The sequence below is a fragment of the Melospiza georgiana genome, chromosome 1 (assembly GCF_028018845.1).
Source record: "Melospiza georgiana isolate bMelGeo1 chromosome 1, bMelGeo1.pri, whole genome shotgun sequence".
In the NCBI taxonomy this organism is placed as follows: Eukaryota; Metazoa; Chordata; class Aves; order Passeriformes; family Passerellidae; genus Melospiza; species Melospiza georgiana.
Genome location: NC_080430.1, coordinates 141,428,449 through 141,447,238, shown reverse-complemented (window position 1 = coordinate 141,447,238; position 18,790 = coordinate 141,428,449). Strand labels below are relative to the sequence as shown.

At 40.9% G+C, this 18,790-nt stretch overlaps 1 protein-coding gene across 1 annotated transcript in view; it reads right to left on the bottom strand.

Moving 5' to 3' along the window:
- The window catches only part of SYBU (syntabulin), a 40,223-nt gene that overhangs the window by 9,179 nt on the left and 12,254 nt on the right, over nt 1-18,790 (bottom strand). Inside the window, exon 3 of the mRNA XM_058024499.1 lies at nt 17,153-17,350. Within this exon, the coding sequence (XP_057880482.1) occupies nt 17,153-17,350 (198 nt within the window). The remainder of the gene's footprint in view (nt 1-17,152; nt 17,351-18,790) is intronic.

Sequence of the window (18,790 nt, the reverse complement as noted above, 5' to 3'; positions counted from 1 at the left end):
TAACACTTCACACAGGAGACTACTTATGTTTAAAATTAGGCATGTGGCTATTTATAGGATCTTTGAGAACATTTTATAAGTTAAAGGGGTCACTGCTAGTAATGGTTCCAAGTGTACAAATGATGTTCAAACCAGTTTTGTGTGTAGCAGAGTTTGATAGCAATGTTATTAGGAGAATTTAAAAAACATCTTTTCCCATTTAGTAGATATCTCTGAGCAAAATAACATAGCATCTATCCATAAAATACCCACTGCAATATTGTCCTGGGTAGGTGTGACTTCTGTCTTAGACATATCTTAACAAAATATGAAACTCTCTGTCTAGCAGCAGTGCAGGCAAGAGCTGAACACGGCCTCTCGTTCTTCTAATGCCATTCTCCAGGCTGACAGCTTCCTAAGGATGACTCTTGATTATTTTTGTCACTGTGACTATGTAATGCCAAAAAGTCACACATCTAAGCTCCAGAACAGCCCATTAATTTAGGGCTAACAATGAAAGAGACTGACATTTCTCAACCCCGCATTCCTTTGTCCTAACTGGCCGTAACTTGTTTAGCTCCAATAAGACACTTTTCTCTTAAAAGGACTCTTACCCCCTCCTGCAAAAGATGCTACACGTTGAGTCACCAGCTTCAGCAGCATGTCATTTGGAGCTCACGCATTCCTGCCCTTGCAGGCTGCAGCCATCAGTGTCCCAGCCCATGGAGCCAGCCCGGTGTCCATGCTGGGCAGCCCGCGCTCCCCGCTCCGAGCAGCACGCCCACGCTGCGGGAGCAGAGCTCTGCACTGCTCTGTGCAACGGCAGGAACAGCTCAGGGATGGCCAACCAAGCACCGTCACATTTTCCAGGGTTGCTCCTTGCCGGGAATGGGTATCTGAGGAGCCAGAGAGCAATCCTGCAGAGCCCAGAGTTCTTTACCGCTCGGGGGGCTGCGGCATCGACCTGAGAGGGCTCTGCAGGCAGCATCACGCTCTGTGCTGCCTTTTCGCCTCCTTGCTGCCCTGACAGCACCGAGCCACTGGGCTCGGCTGACACCGAAGGGCGCCCGTGCCAGCTGCGGTGCTGCCTCTGACGAGCCGTGCGGGCAGCGCCACCCGGGCACAGGCGCACAGTGGCCACGGTCCGGCAGCGTGTGGCATCTGCCACCACGGCTCGGGAAGCTCACGCTGTACTGTCGCAGCACGGGAATCAACTGGGAGACTCTTACCAATGTCTCAAGGGCGTTTCCCATGCTGCATCCGACGCAGTAAGAGATGTGGGGGCGGGATTGAGGAGCGGTAGAAGGAGCCGCCTGTGCGGAGGCCGCTCCGCCTCCGGCTGGCACGGCCGCGTGTTTATTCCAGCGGCGCAGGGCGGGCACCGCGCCCGCTCCGGGCGGGGAAAAGCCTCACCTCTGACTGCATCCTCTGCCCTGCCCCAGCCACAGCCCGGGGACAGCAGCGGTACCGTTCCTCTTAAAGGGAGTGTCTTACCCCTTCCTGCAAAAGATGCTACACGTTCAGTCACCAGCTTCAGCAGTACGTCATTTGGTGTTCATACATATACATATACATATACATATACATATACATATACATATACATATACATATACATATACATATACATATACATGTACATGTACATGTACATGTACATGTACATGTACATATACATATACATATACATATACATACACATACACATACACATATACATATGGTCATGTACATGTACATATACATATACATGTGGTCATGTTTATGGAGTTAAAAGATACATATTCTACACCAGAAACGACCTAGGAAAGAAAACTACACTGTTCACATGCACTAAAAAATGTAAAAAAAAAAAAAAAAATCTAGGCTTTTCTTCAAATAACACCCTTAAAAATTACATATCTTTATATGTACATTAGTCTTGAAGTACGTTTTGCATATAGCCAGTGAAACAGAGCTGTAAAAAAACCCAGTGCTGACAGAAACAGCTTGTCCTCAAATTGTAAAGCATTTAAATTTACTGACTTTTCTTGCCTTCAAAAGCATTTTGTGATACAGCCAAGTGACCAAAATATGCATACATATTAACCACTTTGGTGCAGTTACTTGAGGAATAAGTGGCATGCTGTCTCTCTAGATAGCTTGATTTTGAGACCCCCCAGAACTTGGGCCTATGTGAAAAAATATCCAGCAAGGTCATTAAAAGCAGCGGGAAAAGTAGAGAGAATTCTGTTGTTATGCTCACTAATGAAAGGACCAGTATTTTTAAGATATTTGGTTCAATTTATCTTGAGAGCTTTAACTCCCAGCTACATCTCTAGCTCCAATATTTAACAGCATAAGCAGTAAATTTCCAGGAAGCACTAATGCTGCTTTTTTTTTTTCTATTTAATATGGGGTTGTTCCTGCAAGATTCTGTACACCACAAATGACTGAGGAAAGAAAACCACACTGCTTACATGCACTGACAAATGTAAAAAAATAAGCTGCAAAGAAGCAATGAAATTTTGCTTTAACATTTCAGGCTGTTCTTCAGATAACACCCTTAAAAGTGACCCATTTTGAAGCAAAGTCTCCTAGTGGGAAATGTGCTGAATTCAAAGTGTCAAGACCTTAGATGACTGGTTTTTGGTTCCGGTCCCTGGCCTTTGACTTATTATTTATTTGACTTAGGATTATCGTACGGGAGACTCTTATTTGGGACTTAACTATTACATTTCTCACTGAACAGTAACTGGGTAAAAGCAGATGTAACCTTGAGAGCAAGGAACAGGTCACAGCTCTCCTCCATGTGGACTGGTGTAATCTTTGGGTGACAAAGGATGTTCTCACATGCTCTGCTTCTGCCGGTGTCACTTTCTCCACTACAAAGAGAGGGGAGGAAGCTGAAGATGCCCAGTAGGTTGCAGTGGTTCAGGAACTCTTAGGATTAGCATAGATTTGGGCTCCTTTGGTCTAAAGAGGGCACTGGACTCAGACCTTTTCCTCAAGCTCTAACTGCTCAGGTGTGACACAGCACAGACTGGTAGCACTGGTGCTGCCCATATTTCAGAGGAATGAAACCTGCTGGATGCCTGCACTCACAGAGAAGGTCTGGCTCTGGTATGGAGCTTCACAGTGAATCCAAGGCATGCACGTGGGCACACCCAGGACTACAGGCAGGTGACTAAGTCTGGGACACGGGCACTTCTCCCTGGCATTCTCCTGTGGGCATGTCTGGCATGCTCTCTGCTGTGAATCTTGGATTTTAGTACCTAATCACCCCTCTGGTTTTATATAAGGTTTAGTCATTGAACTCACATTTGTGAGTTGTGCTCCACTAATAATGGCAGGAAACTGGGTACAGCAACGTCTGGCATCCTCAGTCCCAAGGCAACAGGCATCCCTTCCCCATCCCACTGCACTGGCCAATGGGTGAAACCATCACTCCCACTCCTGGGTGGACATTCACCCAACTGCTCGACAGTGCTCCCTCAGCAGACAGGTCTGTGGTCACACTTCAGCTGAGTGCTTGGCCCAGTAACAGCTGGGACCTTGGGCAGCTGGCAGAGACGCACTTAGAGGGGATGTGGAGAAAAACTTTGGGTGTGGGTCTCCATAAATTGTTCAAATGTGTTGGGCAAGAAGATTTCCAGCTCAAAACCAGACAGACTTTTGGGAAGGACTGCAACACAGATCCTGCTTCCCTGTGTTTGGATCAAAATGCAATTTTACAAATGATTATTTATCGTGATTTCCGCTCATTTTTATTGCTTATTCTTTTTACTTTGAAAGAAGGATTGTTATCAAATAATTAATCTCATTAAGCAGTTTTCTGATCTAAGTACTATAGTTTTAGTAGTAATCTGAACCACACTAATGCAAATTATAAGCATTGCAGATCTCAGCATGAATACATAATGTGACTTATGCATTCTGTGAAACCACAATCAATCAAGCTCTTGTCTCAAAACACAGTCACTACAAAATAATTACTGACATTGGCTGAGAGCCATCATGCATATTCTGCATATCACTATGATCTGGGCTTGTGTTTTTCTTAATTGTTTCTAATTCACTGATTTGTAGAGAAGCCAAAAGTGGATGTGGAACAGACAAAGAGCATAATAAGTTGGAGTTTTTTGCTGCTTTATGCATTTTTAAGGCTGTTTTTCATACAGAAGTCAGCCTGACCTAATTTTTTTTTTCATGCTTCTGTATGGAACTTGAGCCATTCTAACAACACCTTAAAAATGACTCCCACAGTTTCACTCTTCTGAGCCTGAAGTGACCTTTGTCAGGGGGAACATATGCTCATGGAGCAGAAGGGAACAGTCTGGAGAACTTATCTTCATGTTCAAACAAAAAGGCTCTTTGTTATCAGAGACAGAAGGATGCTACTTTCCTACACCAACCTCAATACAAACATTGAGACTGGAGATTGAAAAAATAAACTGGGAGTTTTATAACATAATGCTAAACTTGCATTTGACAGTTTCATAAATTATATCTTTAATCCACCTATGGACAAGTATATTTTATAAGCAACCATGCAGTATCACCTCAGGGGATTTTTTATGTACTGGGCAGTACTATTTGGTCTGTTTGAAGGGAAATGGATAGGCTGGTCAGAAGTATTTTTAGGAACTGGAAAATGTCATCTTTGGCAGGGATAACCTAGCAGTACACAGAGAGCAGCAAACTTCATCACAGACTGGGAAAGGATCCCAGCCCTCCTGTCACGTTGGTGGCAGAAGTTGAACAAAGGGCTTTCATAGGCCCCTTCAACACAAATCTGCTTCCTGTGTGCAAGGAGGAGGGCACAGTGTATCTGTGAGTGCATGAAATTGCAAGCAAAACCTGATTCAAGTGAAAGCTTCTGCACAGTCACCCTTAATATAAGACATATGGTTTTCATTTTAATGTGCATAAAACATTTTAAATCAGTTTGACATGTTTTCAACAGGCAAGGGAAAAACACTGGAAGGAGAAACATATCTGGGGGGTAACTGATGAAACAACCCTACAATTCCAGGATGAAAAGCAAAATTTGTTGTAAGCTAATAAAATATTTACTGTAACACACATGTTGAAATTATTACAAAAAACTAATGAAGTTCAAGTGCCATCTGTTGAAAAGAACAGCAAAACCTTGCGCAACCGGTTGCATAAACTGTATTTTTTACAGTAACAAATCCAAGGTAGATCTGAGGCCAATGCATTTCAAGTTATTACTGCCATCATTTGTTGCTTTTTTTCACTCTTACTGCTAAGAAGCAAAAATGACAGACAAGAAGCCTGTTCTTTTTCAGCTTATTAATCCTTGCAGGTTTGTGGTCAAGCTGTATTCCACCAACTCTAGCAAGCAGAACACAGCCTGCCCAGATTTCAAAAGCCAACAACTTCCTATTATTTACAGAATCTAAGAAAGGTGGAACACAGACCTGTAATGAAGTGCCTCAGCAAGGAAGCAAGACAATGTAATACTCATAAAATATGAAACAAACCTGGCAGAATTTTCATTTCTTTAAAATATATTTTATGTAATGGTATATATAAAATACACTATTATAAAGCAGGTTTGCTTTTTTTTAATGCCATATTAAAGGCAGTACATTTCAGAATCCTTGGGGAACCCATGTCCATCTTGCAGAGGCTGGAGGCTGAATGTACAAAACGAGGCCAGGTCTCCAGCTCCTGGGGGGAGTTATGGCAATTTTGGAACTGGTGCTCTCCTGAACTGCCATCTCAGCAGGTACCACCTCCCACCCATCTCACTCAGCAAAGCTTCTCAGCTCTGCCAAACTCACTTCTGTGCATGCCTGGAAGCAGGTCAGCTAAAAAAGTGGTGAACAGTTTGGTGCCTCTTTCAAAAGACCTGGGGAGGTGTTTCACACTGCACCACATAAATCAGGATCCACACAAAACAAACCCAATGACAGCTCTTTTATGCTGTCTGCTTTTCCTGGGGAAAGAAAGACTCTACCAGGGATTCTTAGGGCCAGGCTTAGCTTTGAACTGGGAGGATGCTGCTCATGATATCCCAGTCACACCCCCAGGAACACAGCATCCAGCAATAAGAACTTGATCAAAAGATGAGGCCCCATCCATGCAGCTTATCACACCCTTCTCCAGCTCCTCCATAAAACCACCTAGTAGTTTGGAATGCCTGTCTTCATTAACTCCTGCTAGATGGGTGAAATCCATACAAGCTGGAATTACCCACAGCTCCCACCTCCATCAGAAGACTCCACCCTGCACACAACACAGCTGAGAAAACTGTTCTCTGCATCTAGAGTTTTAGCAAAGTTGGGAAACTCCTATCTAGTTGTTCTGGCTACAACAGAACAACTAGATAGAAGTTATTCTGTTGTACTCAGGGTTTTGTTTCATGAGTACTGTGGTATATTTACTGGAACAGGGACTGGACATGCATTTTTCCTTTCTCTTAGGCTCTTCCCAAGCTCAGAATTCTTTACTTCAAGAGACAAGCAAAACAGAGTGAAGACATCTAAAGCATAGCTTCATTGGGATTTAGGTATCTATGTACATAAAAGCAAGTGAAATACCACAGCTTAAATAGGCCAGATGTTTAAAATGACACCACTATCTGCAAAGATCTGATAAGTTGTTTATGCTTGACCTTCCTTTTCTGAGCCCAGTCACCACTCACTCACCAATGCCTCTGTAGACAGTGAAATCAAGTAAGTGAGATTTGCATGACTAAAATAAAATTTGCATGACTAAAATAAAGACATTGCTTTAGCTTTCTATCCCTATGTATAAATACAGAGACATAAACACAAGGAATGTATTGATTTATCCACTCAATACTGCTCAAAAGTATTTGACATAATAACTCTGAGGAAAAAAAATGTTTCAGGTAGCAATTTGGTCACCAAAAAAAGAAGATCAGAGAATACTGATCTGTAAGTCAAACTGATCCTTCAGTCTTGATATTTAAGTCAAACATGGCCAGAAAAATGTAAAATCAGATTTTTCTACTTTCTGTTTGAAATGACACTTCAATTATGAAAACTAATAAATGCCTTTCTTCTTTTAAAAATGAGGTAAAACATAAAAATAAATCCCAAAAAATTCAAAATATTTTAGACTGAATAAGGCCTTTGTTCAGTTTGAAACATAGATTTTCTTTAGTGTTTTGATTTGGCAGCAACCCCCAAATCAATTGTTTGCATAGCTCTGCTTTGAACACAGTAAGATGTCAGACAAAAAAGCAATAGGGGATGAAAACAAAAAAACAGAAAAGGAAATAATCGATCAATTCCTGAGGAAACACTGCTCAGAAAACACTTTAAATCCCTCAATTCTCATTTAAAAAGCATTAATAACCTGGAGAAATTCCAAAAAAGGTCAATCATAATGATAACAGCATGACAGGGTACTGTTTATGAAGGGAGATTAAGGGAATGCAATTTGTTTATTCTAAGATAAAAATGCATACTGACAACACAGTTTATCAGGGGGGAGGGAATATAGCTGGAAAACTGTAAAGAAAACGATGTAACAGCAACACAGGGTTCTGGCTGTGATGCATGTTATTTCTCGAAAAATTACTTGAAATAAAAACTCATGGTGAGTGGGAGTTGTGCACAGTAAAATGTATCTGGAGTAGGTTCAAAGTACTTTAACCAGGGAAAGTTAGGAAGCTATTTTAAACATTGGCATAAATAATACAGATTGTACTTTAAAAGCAGAGGACAAAAAAAAATTCCTAAGGGAAGATTCATAGTGGACTCTTTCTCATGCACAGTATTTCATTCTGTGAAGAGGGCTGAAACCCACAGAAAGCAAACACAAGGCACAGAAAACTCACTGCAGTAAATACAAAAATTTCAATGCATGTTCTATGTTGACCTCACATTTTAAAACAAGAACTTAAGAGTGTGCAGTGTGTGTAGCATCAGTTGCTCCTTTCTGGCTCAAATTCCATTCTGGATTAGCAGAGGAGAAAAAACCCAAACAAACCTGCTTGAATATACAAAAAGAATTTTATTGTTTTTACTAAAGATCACAGCTATTGCCATCTTCAATATCTACCTCTAAACCCCAGGGCCCTTCTTATGCCAGGCCCTCAGCTGCCTTTTCCTGATGCAGGAGCACGTCCTGCAAGCCCCAGGAGACCTTCGTTTCTATCAAAAGGCATTTGGGTCTAAAAGATGTATTGTGTGGCAGGGATGTCATCGTGTGCAGCATCCCAGGCAGTCCCTGCAGAAGCCCCACACCCAGGTCCCCTCCTCCCTGTGAGCTGCAGTCAGAGCAGTGGCTCTCGCGTGGACCAAGAGCGAGGTTAAGCTGGAGGCCGCGGGCATCCTCGGGCCACGATCTGCCTGTGACAGTGGCTGTCCCACTTTCTGTGTGTCTGGAGCAGCAGCAGGACAATTAATGGGCCAGGGAGAGAGAGACAAAGGAATTACCATGTGCCTGCTGGGAGCTCAGCTCTGAACCCCCAGGAAAAGAGGAACTGAATGAAAGTGGAGCAGCTTCCCTGGGAGCAGCCACCCCGCATGCCCTCAGCCTGCCCGGCGGCTCTGTACTGCGGCACTCCTCTGCTTTGTGCTAAAGTCCATCCCCCAAAGGCACACCAAGACATCTAAATCTAAGTTTACTTTCCATTTACTGAACTAAGCAACAAGGACATCCTTTTATTTATGTATTTATTTATTTATTTGTAAGGAAGGAGGTTTGTAATTGCAGATTTTTGCCCAAGGTCTGAACTGCAGGAGGCCTGTGCCACCAGCCCAGAGCTGGGCAGGTCACTGTGTAGAACAGGTGGGACTCAGGCTTCCAGCTTTTACTTCCAATTTCTCCTTTACAACTTGCTGGCTTCTTTTTTGGAACCTCCATTTTTGCTGTGACATCTCAGCACTTGCTGCAGCCTGAGTATCTTCTGAACAAAGAAATATATTTTGAGAGGCCATGGCCTTTCCACTAAATGCCTATGTCTCTACTAAGCAACATCTAAAATAATGTTTTAGAAAGGGCTGGATTATAAAATTTGTGACACAGATGGTTTTAAAAGATGGTTTTTCTACGCCACTTTAACAGGAATTTGTAGATCTGTGTTAAATACTATGAAACACTTTGAAGCTGAAGCCCTACTTGTAGCTTCTATTTTGCTTATTCATGTTTATAAGAAATGTTCGGGTATTTGAACATGTTCTTCTGCAGCAATTCAAGCAAATTTGTTTAAATTAAAAGTTTAAATCCAAAATACATGTAAATCTAAACTAAAACCCTACTGCTATGCTAATAATTTTTACCTTTGTAAACATGTTTTGCTTAAAATATTTAGATTCTGGTTATATTCCAGTATTATTTTTCAGAAGCTACAGAGCACTTATTTCACTTCAGTGTATTTAGTTAGCTTTAGGACTTTAGTTTAGTCCTAAAAATATTTAATTTCTGTGAATCCATAGCACAAAATGGGATTCAGAATCTTCCTTTGCAATGCTAGGTAGCTTGGGCAGCAGTCTTCACAAAATGGGCAAATGGAGAATGTCTAAGCTAATCAGGGATGAATGGAAGAGGAAAAAGCATCTAATTAGAACTACTTGAAGGTCCATGTGTGCTCTTCAAGCACAAATCTTCTTCCACAACCGAATGCCTAAGAACTTCCCTTTCCATTAAAAAAGAAAGAAGCCAAAAAAGAGAAAGAAAGCCACAGAATCCTGATTGACTTCAATAAGAGCCAACAGCAGAGGTGTCAGAGGCCTGATGAGGACACAGGAGAGGCAGGTAGGATTCATCTGACTAAACGTGGAAGTCTTCTGTGTCTGAGCCAACCTTGGTTCCATTCTCAGCCAACATAACAATCCTCAAGTAAATGCCTTAATATTTGGTCAGAAAGATCGCACACCAAATACAGTGGATTCATTTGTTCTACCTACTTTTAAACAAAACAGGACCTTAGTGCACTCATGCAGGCAAAGATAATTAATCCCTACACTACAGATTGGGAATTGAGGTCAGATAAATTAGGGGCCATCTCTGCTCTAATCATCTTGGATGAAGACCATGAATTCACGTCCCTCACCTCCAAAACAGCTCCTGTAACCCCTAGAAGGGAAATGGCAGGTTCACCTGTTAAAGCTCCTTTGTGTCCCTTGAGCAATGGAACCAGTCACTAGGACCAGAAACTGTCAGACCCCATGTGCCACTGAAGGTTGTCTAAGGAGGCAATTAAGAGTCCAGCTTCACTTCCTCTGACAAAGGAGCTCCAACTAAGAGAATCTGCTGGCTGTGCTGGGTCTAGAACTAGAAGGAAATGTTCAAAGGGGCCATAAGAATCCAGATATCCTGGCATGTGTGGGGGAGGCTGGGCTTTGCAAATGCCAGACCCTCAGCAGTGTCACCCCCACCACCATCCTCCAAACCTCACAGGCTGGCCACCTTCCAGCCCTTACCGACTGCTACAACCACCAAACTCCTGCAGGGTGATGTCCCTCTGGGCTCAACTGCCCAGCACAAGCTCTGAGGAAGGCATGGGCTGGAACCCAGACACGGTGTCCTCACTCCTGGAGGGTGAGATGTGCATCCCCCCAGAGCACACCCTGCTCCTCTGGGACCCATGGAATGGAGGCCTTAGTAACTGCCTGTGCTGGCAAGTGAGGCAAGCAAATCTGCACTGCTCCATAGCAACAGACATGAAATTAAAACACTAAAATATGCAGGAGGACTCAGCACACAGAATTACTATCCAGAAACGTTTTGGTTTTTTTTTTAGAAAATCAGTAGCAGCTATTTTGTGTGGCAAAATTAAATGTGAAGGGAAAGAAGAAAAGCAAAAGCAACTTAGGAAAATGAAGAGGGTCAAAAACTGCCTCAACTGTATTTCCTAGATTCTGTATTAGAAAAGGTCTCAGAAATTGCAGTGTCACAAATGGAATTATGACATACACATAGTAGGAGGGGAGAAGACTGTGACTGAAACCGTACAGGAAACAAATGAGGCATATGGTTGGATTTGAATGTCAGGATGGTTATAATGGCTGCTGTCAGGTGTGGGATAGAGGGGAGGCATTCAAAGCATGTGCTTACATCTGAGAAAGATGCTTCCTGCCTTTTTATTGTCAAGGTGATGTTTTAAAAAACGGATCAAGAGCCTTCCAGAAGCACAAGCACTTGACCACTGTGTATCTGCTCTTTGCCAAATATCAAGTAGTTTCAAGATATAATGCTCAAGTTAAAGCCCTCCTTATCTGGTTTCAGTTACTCGGGGAACCTGGACTTTTGCTCTTTCTCTTTTCACCTGCAACCTCCTCTGTACTTGTTAGAGAATCTATGCTCTACACTTATCAATAAACACTGTCAGATCAAGAGATTACTTGCTATTAATTCAGATAATTTAAGAGAAGAACTAATGGTCAGTCATAGGCAAGAAGTTCCATGATTTGGTATCAACTCAATTCACTTTGTTTGTTCTATTATTTGTTATTCTATTATTTGTCAATTCTATTATTGTTCTATTATTTAAAGTACACTGAACCTGGAGCAGCCCATTTCCTAATTTCAGCATTCTAACGCATGTGACACCAGCCACATCTAAGTAACTGAATATTACTAGGAATGGAAGCATGAGTTTCCCAATTTCACCACTCGTATGGTTATCACTGGTTGCAGGATGGGAACATGGTGTTCACTAATTAAATACTGCATTTGTAACTGGGTTAAATGTTCTTTGCCATACCCTTGTTCTAAATTACCCCTCCCACAAGAAAAGGGGCAGTCTTGGAATGTGGGTTATGAGGTGCTGTTAAGTAAGTTACAGCAAAAAGACAGACATCAGTCTTCTTATTGCTCTTACCTTTGTGGGATGGAATTAAGAATGCCCATTTGTTTTAGGGATCGGTCAAGGCACTTTTCTATCTCCAAACAGAGGTTTTCCATTGGTTTTGGTGTGGGTTTTTTTGCAACAATCAAACAGTGTGACTTTGTGTTAAAATACACAGTACACCATCAGCATTTTAAGAAGTGTTTCAACATAATAGGTGGATGTCCTAGCAAGTAGTTAAAAAGATTCATTAATTTCTTTGTGTGCCATAGGAATTGTTCAAGTTAACACATTCTGTAACTTGGATTTTGTATTCTGTACTGCTGCTCCTGAGTAACTGGGACAACACATCTATTATTTTCCAACTGCTTGTAGAAATTTCGTACAGAGAATAAAGAAAAGTCATGCAAATACCAGATACAATGTTCTTGGATAAATGTGCTGGTACAACATGTCTTTCTAATGTTTTATCAAACTTTCCAAGATAAAACAAAGTCCTATCATTGAAAAATGATGCACTCACAAGGAAGTTCTTGACAGTGAAATAAATTTCCAGAATCACCTGTAAGACAATCCTCTCACAGAACTTACACACCAAATCATGTTTTCCAAGTGAAGCACATACCCACACATACATCAGAGTCAGACATTGCTATTCCCCACACTGTCAGACTCAAATAAGGGAATTTGTTGACAAAAGACCTGTAGAACAATACAGCCAGATGTCAGGAATATAACCTAAATCAAAATATTGTTTTGTTTTTAAAATAACCAAAGCGACTGACTTTAGAATACAGACAGATAAGGAGGTAAAATAGCAATATGAATTAATTTATTTGCTAATTGTATACTAATGGATTAACTAGTCACTACTCCTTGCTTTCACAGAGGACTCCCAGAAATAAGTTCTTGGACATTCAGTGTCCTGGGAATCTAATCCTCCCACACAAGAAAATTAAAAAAAGAATAAAAAACCCCAAAAGTTCAGGAAAAGCATTATGTTTTAACAGCTAGACATTGTTAACACATAAAACATGTTCTGCAGCTAACATCTGCATTTCTTCTCTGATCTGTCTGGCTTATTTAAGTTCTAATCTTAGTATTTCCAGTTGTCTAGGGTAATTTTCCTTGCCTCCTTTTTGATCACTATCAGCTCCAACACTGACTAAAAAAGCACCTGCACCTATTGAATACTCACAACCAAGTAAGGGCAATACATTCTGCTCCACCTGTCTCCCCTAAAAGTCCTAATTGTCCTAAAGCCTTCAAAGATTAATCTGTTCAGACTGGGACACCTTATCCCAAGGCTCATTTATGGTGGCTTAATAAATTCACTGGGAAAAAGTAGGAAACACATGTTGAATACAAAATTACTTACTTTGCCTTGTACTTACTATTTGTTAAATAACATTTTTAGTTGAACAGTGATTGTCCAAAGATGGTCTTTTTTTTCAATATACCTTCTTTTTTATGAACTTAAGTAGCCAAGCAAGGGCAGGAAAAACACAAATTGTGCCTTGCAACTACTCAACTATAGATCAGGCTGAAGCACTATATAAAGGACAAAAAAAAGGTCCAGCAACACAGGATTAGAAAATCGCTGGGAGATAAAAGGGACGTTTAGCAGCCACCCAGCCCAATTCCCCACTCAAGCAAGTCTAGCTGGAACAGGCTGTCCATAGGACATATCCAGCTGAGTTTTGACTATATCAATGGATGGAGACTCCACAGCTTCTCGAGGCAATGTGGGCCAGTGTCTGACCACAGACAAAGAAAGTGTTTTCTTGTGTCCAGATGGAATTTCATGTTTTTCAATTTGTGCTCATTGCCTATTGTCCAACAAATGTAGGTGCTTTGTGTAGTGGAAGCCTCTGAGATTTTCCCATTAATCTGAACAGAAAAAAGTTCTAATGTCCAAATTCCCAGTGATGACCCTTCTTGAAATATAATCTGTAGCAGTTCAATGACACTTAAATCCAAAATATTGCTATTTTAGCCAGATTCAGTAATAAATGGCCAGATATTTTATTAGCAGTGAAAAAAACTAAACCCATTTTGCACAGTCCTCTGCTACCTGGAATATTTATTATTGTACCAAGATGTGAAAGACAGCCAGTCCTTACAAGGGCTTCTTTTGTGCCATAGTGTTTACACATCTATTCTGCAGGATTCTGAAGGTGCTAAAAGGTCTGGGACAGCCTTAATGTTTTTTTTCTTAGATAGTAATAATTTCATGTGAAACTTCAGCAATTTCATGGGTTCTAAGAAACAGAAAACAGCTCCAACAGCAAACATTCATTCAGTAAACTGTCCCAAGTGTGCCTGTAAAACCAAAAGCAAGAAGATCCAAACTTTACAGAAATGCTGAACACAGCTGAACAGATGGCCTTCTCAAATTCTGATGCTCACAGAGATTTAAATGGATGTCTGTGTTAGTTTAAACATGCAAGATTTTTAAAAGTTATTGACACAACTTCTGCTAAAGATTCTTTTCTTTATCCATGTGTTTAAAAGAGGCAGATTGTGAATACTTTCACGAAGCATTCTAATGGAAGTCAAAAAAGCAGATGAGAAAGACTCTCAAAGGAAGCAAAACAATTCCCACAGCTCTCAACAGTATGTGGACATAAACTACAGGAATTCAGGAGGGATCTTTCTAGGAGGAATACACAAGAATGTGAGCATGTAGAAGTGCTTATGGTTCTGTTTATTCAATTACAAAAAGTGTGGGATTCAGTACAGCATCTTGATAGAAAACTAAGACCAATGTTACTTAAGTCTTTTTGTGTCTTTTTGTGAGGACATTTTCTGCAACACATTTTGTATTGCTTTTAATATCATGTAAATGAATCACATCTAAAAGAAGGACTAACTTCAAAAATCCAGAAATTAAAAGGCTTGTAGCTATCTCTAAGAGTGGATGTTCTATTATTTTCCTTAATGTTCCTGTTCTCTCCATCCCTCCCTAGGAAAGCAGGCACAGGTTTTAAACCAAATTCACTTCTACACTGCTGTGATTCGGATTTAATGCACAATATAAACCATTTCCATCTCTCTCCAATGAATAATTTCTCCATTATTATAAATATTTTATAGGTCTAGCAAGAGCACTTCAGGATTATATATGGTTCTCTATGCAAACTGCATAAAATATGAATGATAGCCTAATCCATTTTGTTAATACTTCAAGAGGTGAAGATGGCTTAGACTCACATAACAAGGCCTTAGGCTGTTTGAGAGGAAGAAAAGGCTATGTGTATTTTGCATTCTGAAGTACAGAAAAGAAAGATGAAGTGATGTTACTAGAGAAGCAGAAAAGTATCAAAGCTTGGGAACAGCGCAAAAACATCCCATGGTTCATTCTCAGTGCCATCCCTTTCTGACATTTCCTGAATTATCTAAATATTTGTGTAAGTGTTTCTTCTGAGATTCAGCATGTTCCAAGAAAACAATACTGGAAGCAGACAGATTTCAGCAAAATGACAGGAATTTTGAAGGTCCACAGAGACGGATGTAATTGTGTAAAAAATGTAGTGCGGGACATGGTAAAAAACAGTGGAAGGCTAGATTTTTGTCTCTCATATGTGACTCCTGCTATGTGGTCATTGTCACAAGCTATTTCAGATTAAAACGAAGTAGATATAATCTCTATAAATCAAGAAGGGCTTTTGGTAAAGAGAAAATTACACACAATTTCTTTTATATATGACAAGGACATGTTGCTGTTATTCTCCTCCATATCCCACTTCCCTTCTGCTGATCCCTGGTTACTCTCTGCGTGTTTTACTACATGGTGATGCCTCCTCTTTGCACAATGGCTACATCTTCTTAACTGAGTCACCAGAAATTCATGTGCAAGTAGGTCATGAGGAAGAGACTGGGTCCACCTGAAGCTATGGAATGAGATAGCAATGGAAGAAAATCACATTAACCCCTGTGGCCAACACTGAGGAAAATGAACCACAGCTGTCCCCTGGCATCTACGTCTGACATGCCCCACTTGTGTCAGCTCTCACACTATGACATGATTTTGAACAGCTTTTCACAAAAGAATTGTGACATATTTGGCAGGAGGAACTTAGAAGTACTCTGTAAAACAGACCTGGTGCTGAATATTGCAAAAGGCTAATAACTTCATATTATAAGGCAATTAAAGTGTAAAACTGAAAACAGTGAATTAATTTATTGAAAAAGGTGCATAACTGTTCTCCATGAGCATAGGACTCTTCATAAGAAAAAAATTTTTGGATTAATTATTCACATTTTGCTAAGTGACATTCATATTCACAAACAAAATGGCTGTGGAAGCCACAGCTGCAGATCTGACTGTCATATACCACATTCACAGCAAATCTTGTACAAAAGTATTACCTATCACCCCTTATGCACAGCAGTGGGAGACTGAGAACACTCAAGTAACATGGTGCTAAGAAATGAGCCAGATAACTTGTAGAGATAGTGGTAAAACAGGTTTAATCAACCCTTCCAATGACCAAGCCAGTGAAGAGATTTTGCAACAGATTTCCCACTGTTTCTGGATTAAACATGGTGCTGGCAAATCTGAGCAAGTTTTTCATGGAAGTATCTAAATTGCTTCCAGAGATAAAATGACTCTGGAAACAATAGAGCCAGGAGGTACCTGAGCTCATAAACCATGTCAGTTCTGCCGCTGGCTATGCACAGTGCCAACTCTGTCTCCATGATTAATTAAACAGCAGCACAAATATCCTGACCATTGTAATCAAGAGCTGCCTGTATATGAATCAAATTATATTAAATATTTTATATGAACTCACTAAAATTACAGGAACCATTGGCACATCTGAGTATTTGGTCTTGGATTTTGTGACAAGCAGGTGGTGATTTAGCTGGGGGTCTGAGGTGGCCCATTAGCCCAAAGCACTGGGAGATACACTCTTGATTCAGCCATTGCAGTACAGGTCCAAATCTGCCCCACTCCCACACACAGGCTGCCTGTCAGACATCTTGTATCCCCAGGGCTGTCAGAGCCTGGCAGCACAAAGTTTAGGCAGGATCTAACAATAAATTTAAGGATATCACAAGACTTTTTTCTTATTTTAAGAGTCATTTCTCTTTGGACACTGAAATATGAGTGCAGTTACTATGAAACAGAATAAAATCCATTTCAGCTATTTGACATCTCCATCGAGCCTCATAAAAAAAGAGATGTCAGTTGATTGTATTTCCATGAACAGGACAATAACAATATTGTTTTCATATCTTTCAGGTGTCTCCACAGAAAGAAGCCACCTATTTTATTTACTATCAGCATTAGTGATATGACAGGTGGCACAACACAGGTGTCTATGTATGTGGGCACCTGTAAATATACCAGTCAATCAGAAAGTGTAATTAAGGAAATGCAAGGAATTTTACTCACCGGGCTTTACAAGGCTTGTCTTTGTCTCCTTCTTGTATCGAGCCAGCTGCGTATTTCCTTCACTCATTGACCCTGGACTGAATTTCTTCCTGGAAAAGTCTCCATCACTACCAGTGCAAAAACTGATTGGACTGTTTCCAGCATCAGAAGGAGTCTTAACTGGAGATACTGACTGGCTACTGGGACAGCCAGTGTCATCTGAAGAGAAAAGTAAAACATCAACATTTCTAACTAGTAAGTATATGAAAGTTAGCAGATTAAAAGAAAGAGCGTTAGCAGAATAAAAGAGTGATTGAACTACAACTCTTTACAGTAAGTGATATGTACAGCCTTGGCTGAAGCCTGGTGAGAAGCTATTTGTTTCACGCATTTTGTGAAGAAATCTTGAATACCTTTTGGCAAGCTGAAAGGCAAATACTTGTACTCAGTCTGAAAAAATACAAAATCAGGGGCCACATAATGAAAATTCTTAGCTAAGACAAATTCCTTTAGCAAGGTTAAGGAATATTGCAGCATGAAGTTACGCATGAGACACAAATGTTGTGTGGTGCACACTGGCTGCAGAGCAAGCATGGGCCACATGCTCTCCTTCAAGAAATGTTCCCATATCTGAACAACAAGACAGCAACCTACAGCCCACATGCACAAAGTCAGGAATTTCATGTAACTGGAATTAATACAGGTTCCTCAAATTTGTCTTTCATTTGAAAGCAATCATGATCATAGAACTCTTCCATTCTTGACAAGTGGCTGTGAGGTACCTGGTTTAGAAGAGAGTGGGTGATACACAGATGGCTTTTGTTTAAAGCTGAATTCCTCTGAGGGCACACCATCACTCCAGGGCATCGACAAGCCACCCTGGGAACAGACCCAGGTTCCTGACCTCCAGGGATACAAACACTCCAGCCCTTAACAACTGACTGCAAAGTAAGCAGTCTGAATTTAAATTAAATCCACAAATCAAACTCCAACTTCATGTAATCACGTTCCATGTAATCTGGAGTAATTGCAGTTCCCCTAAAAGTCATGGTGGTTTAATTGATACACAACAAAATCAAACACACTACCCTGACTCTCCTGCAGACATCTAATTGTTCTTTCCCAGGACAAAATGAAAGCTGCCATCTGAATTATGCCATTGCACTCTTCTCCTGAATGCATTATCTTTAGCTAACATGAAACCCAGAGAAGTACCTGCAACTGAGCCAAATAATTTGCATGACTGTTTTGCATTACCTCTTCCACCCTGTTCATAATGTAGGTCAAGAGTCATTTTGTACTGAGCTTTGCATGGGCATATTGATTTAAAAGTCAGTGCATGACTGCATGTTTATGAGACAGAGGGGACCACCATATCTAAGACCTTTCTGCCCACCTCCCCTCAGCAGGAAAGAACAGCTTTTGCTTTTTTAAATTATTGCTCCCTCAATACAGTAGAAAAGCTTCTTTTGTGTGATCCAGTTTTCCTTTATGCCTGGGCAGTTTTTCTATCCTCACTCATCTGTCCCAAGGTTCTGCTTCTCATTTTTCCATGTCCTGCCTTCAGTCCCAAGTAAGGTACCCACATCTGATGACTGTCCAGAGCCAGCTGTGTGTATTAGGCAGCAGGAGCAGCCAGCAGCCTGAGGTGTTGCTTCC